The sequence below is a fragment of the Morus notabilis genome, unplaced genomic scaffold (assembly GCF_000414095.1).
Source record: "Morus notabilis unplaced genomic scaffold, ASM41409v2 Scaffold801, whole genome shotgun sequence".
NCBI classification, from domain to species: domain Eukaryota; kingdom Viridiplantae; phylum Streptophyta; class Magnoliopsida; order Rosales; family Moraceae; genus Morus; species Morus notabilis.
This window is the reverse complement of record NW_010357956.1, coordinates 298,782-305,012: the sequence shown is the minus strand read 5'-3', so window position 1 is coordinate 305,012 and position 6,231 is coordinate 298,782. Positions and strand designations below refer to the sequence as shown.

At 33.4% G+C, this 6,231-nt stretch overlaps 1 protein-coding gene across 1 annotated transcript; it reads left to right on the top strand.

Annotated features, from left to right (window-relative positions):
- The first annotated feature begins 241 nt into the window (after positions 1-241).
- LOC21395181 lies at positions 242-1,867 on the top strand. The gene is made up of 3 exons (XM_010091188.2): positions 242-403; positions 903-1,284; positions 1,373-1,867. The coding sequence occupies exons 2-3, from the start codon at positions 949-951 to the stop codon at positions 1,529-1,531; spliced, it is 495 nt and encodes a 164-aa protein (XP_010089490.2). The 5' UTR covers positions 242-403; positions 903-948; the 3' UTR covers positions 1,532-1,867.
- Positions 1,868-6,231: the final 4,364 nt, after the last annotated feature.

The following is a 6,231-nucleotide window of genomic DNA, read 5'->3' as shown; positions in this document are numbered from 1 at the left end:
CCTTGTTCTCACTACCAGGCATCATAATAAAACACTATGAAGAATGCATGGTGGGGATTATCAACGTATCCCTAAATATTCCTTTCCTTTCTTAACCTGTGTCTAGGTTCAATGAACCTAGAACTTGTACCAAACTTTTTCTTTTCCAGCTCACTATTATTTAAAAGCGGGTTGATGCTCGGATGAGACGTCACACACTCACGCACACAGATACAGTACAGGAGCCGGAAAAAAGAGGTTTTTTTTTTTTTTTTTTTTTTTTTTGAGAGAGAAAATTCTTTCATCGTGTGGCTAATTTGTTTGGCTAGTTAGATCATTAATCTCACTATTCTCTCCTTAATCACCTCTTAAAATGCCGCATCATCTTCATCTTCACTTCTCTTTTGCCTGAAGCTCCCAACTGGTAATATTCCTTTCCCACTTTCTTTTAATTTCTTGCAATAATAATATTGTACGGCCTGCCAAAACAATCTGTTCTTTTCTTTTTTTTTTTTTTCTTGGATTTGCATTTTCGTTGTTCAAGGTGTTTTCTTGAGTTTCGATGATTAATTACGAGGCATAATATTAAACATGTTTCGTGTGTTGCAAGAGTCTTTGCAGCTTCTTGGTTTTAATTAATGTTTTTTTTATTTATAAATAAAAGATTAAAAAAATGAAAACCCAGTCAGGGTTTTCCAAAAGGAGAAAGCCCCTTTTTTCCGTATTTCTTGAAGAAATAATATATAGATATATAGATCCTGTCAAAACGAAACACATGTATACAGTTTGATTAATGAATTATCAAAGTCCGTACGTGCTTTCTTGATTTAATATTCTTAATTTAATTGCATAAAAGAAAAGGTTGAGGGTTTTTGTTTGGACACGGGTCTTTTGCACATAAAATTAAAAATTTCAACTGTCAGGTTAAGTTTTGTGCGGTGGAGCTGAGGATGTAGTTCTCTATTTCTCATGAATATGCACAAAATGGAACTGCTGAAATCCCATGGCTGTCAAAGTACCGATGATCAGGACATGAATGCAGCTCCGAGTCCCCCAAGAACGGACGGTGAGATTATGAGCAGCCTCATGAGGAATGATCAAAGGGAAAGGATCAAGTGTTGGTGGGAATATAGTAAGCCCAAGAAGAAGCGTGGCTTGCACCAAGGAAACAAAATCATATCTCCTCAACTCTTCAAAGATCATGATGATCATCACTTCAATGGAGGACTTGCGTGCACCATAGAAAACCCATCTGATCAGATATGCCCAGCTTTGCTCTTCCCCCTTGTTTACCACTTCTGCCAGGTAATTAAATTAATTAATATTAGTTGACAATCTTATATATCATGTTCGTAAATATATATATATATATAACATAATATTAATTAAGCAGGCTATGGTAGGAGTGGATGAAATGTCATTGTTGAAAAAAGAAGCAGCTGCTAATTTCATCATGTGCTCATCATGGGGTGATAATCATGGAACACGCAAAGAACAACATCAACATGTTCATTGTCTTGCTCTTTCTGAAATTGGCCTTGTACGGAACTAGGAATATGAGTCACTACGCCGTACAAGTTATGGCTTGGTAGACGTGTATCTATTCCATGTCCCGTGACGAGTTCCCCTTTCAAACTTCAAACTTTCATGTGGTCGCGTGTTATGCCTACACCTGGTCACATATTGTCCGATCTAGTGGTATAGTATTGGTTTGTTTACTGTGTTGTAAGTTTTGAGTAATCAAGAACATTGAGCCTGAGTATATATAACCCAAATACTGGGAATCACGACAATGTTGTTGTAGTAACTAGAATTATGTTTTTACAACTTCTAATTTCCTACGTGTGTTGTAATCTTTTTCAATATAATTATAACTATTTTCCATATATTCTAATGTGTGCTTGAGATATTCGAATAAACTTTGCTCCTTTATTTTCTCTTCGTACAGATAATTTTGCTCCTTTTTTTTTCTCTCTTTCAAATAATAATAATAATAACTTGCTAAACAGTGAAGCTAAAATGGTTACTAATTTGTAGAGAAACTAATATTTTGACACATCTTTTATAATGCGGTGTATCATTTCTCCAAAGAACAAGATATATACCTATCCTAGATTGGTTCTGATTTCTGATTCAAGTCTCCTAATTAGTGGACAAAATTTTAAGCGGTAAAATTTAGATCGTCAACTCAAGAAAGGGGTGAATAAAGACGCACTTGAGCGATTTGGAATTTATGCCACAAGGGAGTCAATGTAACAAAGATTTCAAAATCAGATTCATATATTCGGACACATGACTCCTCTCCCCTCTCGATCATGAAGAAGTATATTTAGTTCATTAGTATATATAAGTATGCATACTTTCAAAAAAAAAAGTAATATATATATATACATATATAACTACACATGTATAGACAGAAAAACTTAAATAATTTACTGTTGGAGCAGTTGTCCTAACACCATCTAACTCGTCACCTCCACCTTTATGCTACACCTTAGGGTGCATCACTGATCGACCACCTACAAAGGGCACTTGCTCAAATCAGTTGTGCCTTTAAGGTTAATGAGGTTGGAGTAGTTTTGTCCAGAATAGGAGGGATGTTGTATTAATTTTTAGTGAAGCAAACCCTAGAGCACAAAACACTAGAGCCATTAAGGGTTCTAAATTCAATTGAGTTCGGAGGATCAAGGTTGTCGTTCCACTATTTAGGTGACAAGTGAGGTCCCTTTGATACCACGAAGCATACATTCATGTGTGGGATCATTTGAGGTTCGTACCTACGACAATGTATATTTGTTGAGACCATCACAAAAGCCTTACTCTCATAATCGATCGCACATCTAGTTTGAGATTTAGAAGATAAGGTGATGTTGAGTCACAAAACCTTGTGAATGCCATACAACAACCAAAAAACCCAATAATGAGTGAAATGTTAATACAGACTGATGCCATCGGTTGTGATGTGACGCCAACTTTCGTTGATGCTCTGTTCAATGATACTCAATTCTTAGAGTTCGTTTGGTATCTAGATTCGTTCCCTGATTCGAATCATAGTTCGTAGTTCGCTACAGTATTTTCTCTCACAAAAAACACACATAAATTGAAAATGGTTCTAATCACATGATTTGAATCCATGAACCAAACGCCACCTTAATTTTTATTACCAACCCTAAAAGGAAAATGAGGTTGTATCAAGGCTCACCTCAAGTGTAGGTGGTTTCGATATCCCCTGTGCGTATGGTGGCGTCGATACCTACCTTAAGTGTAAGATGGCCTCAAGAACCACCTTGAGCATAAAAGGTGACGTTTGTATTCACCTTGAGCATAAGGTGGTTCCGCCACCTCAAGGCTCAAGCATATAATGGCATTGGCATCCACCTTTTGTAAGGTGATGTCCTTCGGCATCCACCTCGAGTATAAAGCCATACTCGTTGCCCGCAAGCTCTAATTCTATTAGCTGCGACTATAGAACATATGTCAATTGGTTATTGATTGAGGAAAAATTGTCTCCGCATTTATTAATTTTAAACTTCGATCATTTATGGAATATACATTTATGAGTTAAATCCCAGGCAAGATATGATAGACCATACTACAAGAAATGAGGTTTTCACTTCAAGAGTATTGGTTTATGTGTGGGAATATAACAAATTTGGTTGCTAAACAAAGCAAAACATAGAACTAAGTGTAAGCCGTAGCAAAAGACTTTTAAAGACTAAACGTTCATCACTAATTTATACTTTCACATATGAATACAGGATATACAACAGGAGCAAATCTTTTAATGACAAATTTTACAGCTTGAGTTGTTACCCTTTATTTCATTTTTTTTTTTAGTAATATTCTACATTATTATTGAAATTACTTTTAGCTATAAAACTTTACTTTTTATTGGGATTACTTTCAACAACTAAAGTCAAAAATTTTCTAGCTAAAAGTTCAGTTACAACTTTAATCAGATAGTCGTTGCATGCTTAGTAGTAAATCAACACTTGACTCCATCTTGATGTGTTAAGTTCAAATCTTCCCACCTCCAACTTATTTATATAAAAAAAAAATAAATAAATAACTTAATCAGAAATGAAATAAATGCATCTAGGGCAGGAAAAATACGCTCAATGAGAGTTACTATCATTAGTTCCGAAACCAATGAAATCCGACTAACCACACGTACGAGAGACATGAGCCACCACTCTGTCGATCTCCACCACCGCCAGAAGAATTGTTATGATGGCGTTGCTATGCCGATTGGAGTCCAAAGTTCGTTGACCAAAAAAAAGCTTGCTTGAAATCTCAAGCTCGCCCTTTGAGCATGTGTCTTTGGTTATGTTCTTTAAATTCATCTACATTTGCAGATGTAATTTTTGCTATGTTCTTGTTCCTTTAAGTGTTTAATTATTAAAAAAAATGGTGTTTTGTGTCTTCTGTTATATTCTTTAAATTTCTCTTCAATATTTGTTATCATCATTTTGATAAAAAATTCTATGATTCAATTATTTACGATTATGGTTCAATTGGAAACGAATAGGTCTAACTTGGCTTCAAATGTCGCAAGTTTTTATTATCAAAGTTTTAAAAAAAAAAAAAAAAAGTGTAACAAAAACCAAAAGTAGTTGTCTTAATCCTCGACGACTTTTTAGCAATGTATAAGGTCGTCATCTTTGTCATTCATGTTCACTGACTAAAATAGGTCATTAACTTTGGAGAACTTTCAGCAACAACAATATTCATCTCAAAATGATTCAATGACAAAATAATTTATTAGATTGAAGACCTTTTGCAATGATATTTACTACCCTCCACCACACCACACAACCAAAAAAAAAAAAAAAAAAAAAAAAAAAAAAGTGTCATTGCTAAAGGCAATGACGAATTTCCAATTTTCAGCAATGAAAAAAGTTATCCCTAAAATGCTATTTTCTTGCAGGACTCATCAGAGAGGAAAAAAGAAAACCTTTCTAATTCAATGTCAATTGCAGCGGCACACTAATACAAAGTAGTATCAATTTAATAAAGTAGAAATTAGCTTTTAAAGTGCAAGTGTAACGATGGAAAAAACAGTTAAAAAAGGAAATTATTTGTATTAATGCAGTTTGTATTTTTTCGAAGTAGAAATTAGCTTTTAAAGTATTAATCCAGTTTAGATGAACTTTATCAAGAGTGATTCCTTTTGTTTTTTCTTTTCTTTTTAGGCCAAATTGATATTAGATGAAATTGTATAGAAACGAGTTTAATTAGAGGTGGTCCTATGACTAATTATGTAGAAAACCACAGAGTTTTGGCAAATGAATGATCAAATGTATATAAATATATATAGTTGCTGCCAAGAATATATATTTTGTCTTGGGGCTACCGATCAAGTGTAATACTTCATTGAATTAGTTGTTTGCTGACTCGAGCAATTTCATGATTTGCAAACGTAAAGGAGCATTTACACAAAGTAGATCACCAGATTTCTTTCTTTAGTTTTCTTTTTCCTTTCTTTGTTTTGGTTTTGGTTTTGGTTGGTTATGTAAACGCCTCCAATAAGCTTAGTTAGAATATATATGGCAGGGCTTTTTTCTTCCTTTTGTAATTAAATATGCTGCATAACTATTATAGGTCTCCACTCTCCACGTGATTCTTAAACTCTTTTCAACTTGGATCCAATATATAAAACGTCAACGGGTAAAATAGTTTTATAGGATTTTAAGCAATGTTACTCCCTGTATATTAAGTGTTGTCACAATAAGTTCTTTCCTTTTTTTTTTTTTCTTAGATCACTCCCTAAATTTAATTTTGTGGCAATTTTATTCCCTTGCTCTTTATTAATGAGATTTTTCAAGTTTAATGGAAACAATTAGATGTAGATCCCATAATAACTTGAAATTACAAAAACAATTAACAAAGTGCGCAAAATGTTGGATTCACTATCTTTGAAAACTCCTGAAAGTTATTAAATATATTTGTGTACCTAAATATTTTTATAAAATTTTTAACTGTCACATTATCGACACAATTATTTCTGTATTTGTTTTTTTGGACAAAAAAAGCCCTTTTTTTATCATATGAACTTAAAAAAAAATTAGAGACATAATACTAATTGTTCATAAACTAACTACATTAATTTTGTTAATAAACTGAAAATAAAAAGTAAAAAAATAAAAAAAAAATCTTCAAGCCAAATAATTTGACCCGTCAACCAAGTGGCCAAGCATCACATGCCTTTTTTGTATCTTTGATTTGATAAGCCAAATATCACATACTTGTCAC

What these genes read in the sequence shown, in the direction of transcription:
- LOC21395181 (XM_010091188.2), top strand. Translation starts at nt 949, where the DNA reads ATGAATATGCACAAAATGGAACTGCTGAAATCCCATGGCTGTCAAAGT. An exon ending in TTGTTTACCACTTCTGCCAG is followed by an intron (nt 1,285 to 1,372) that starts GTAATTAAATTA and finishes TTAATTAAGCAG; the next exon opens with GCTATGGTAGGAGTGGATGA.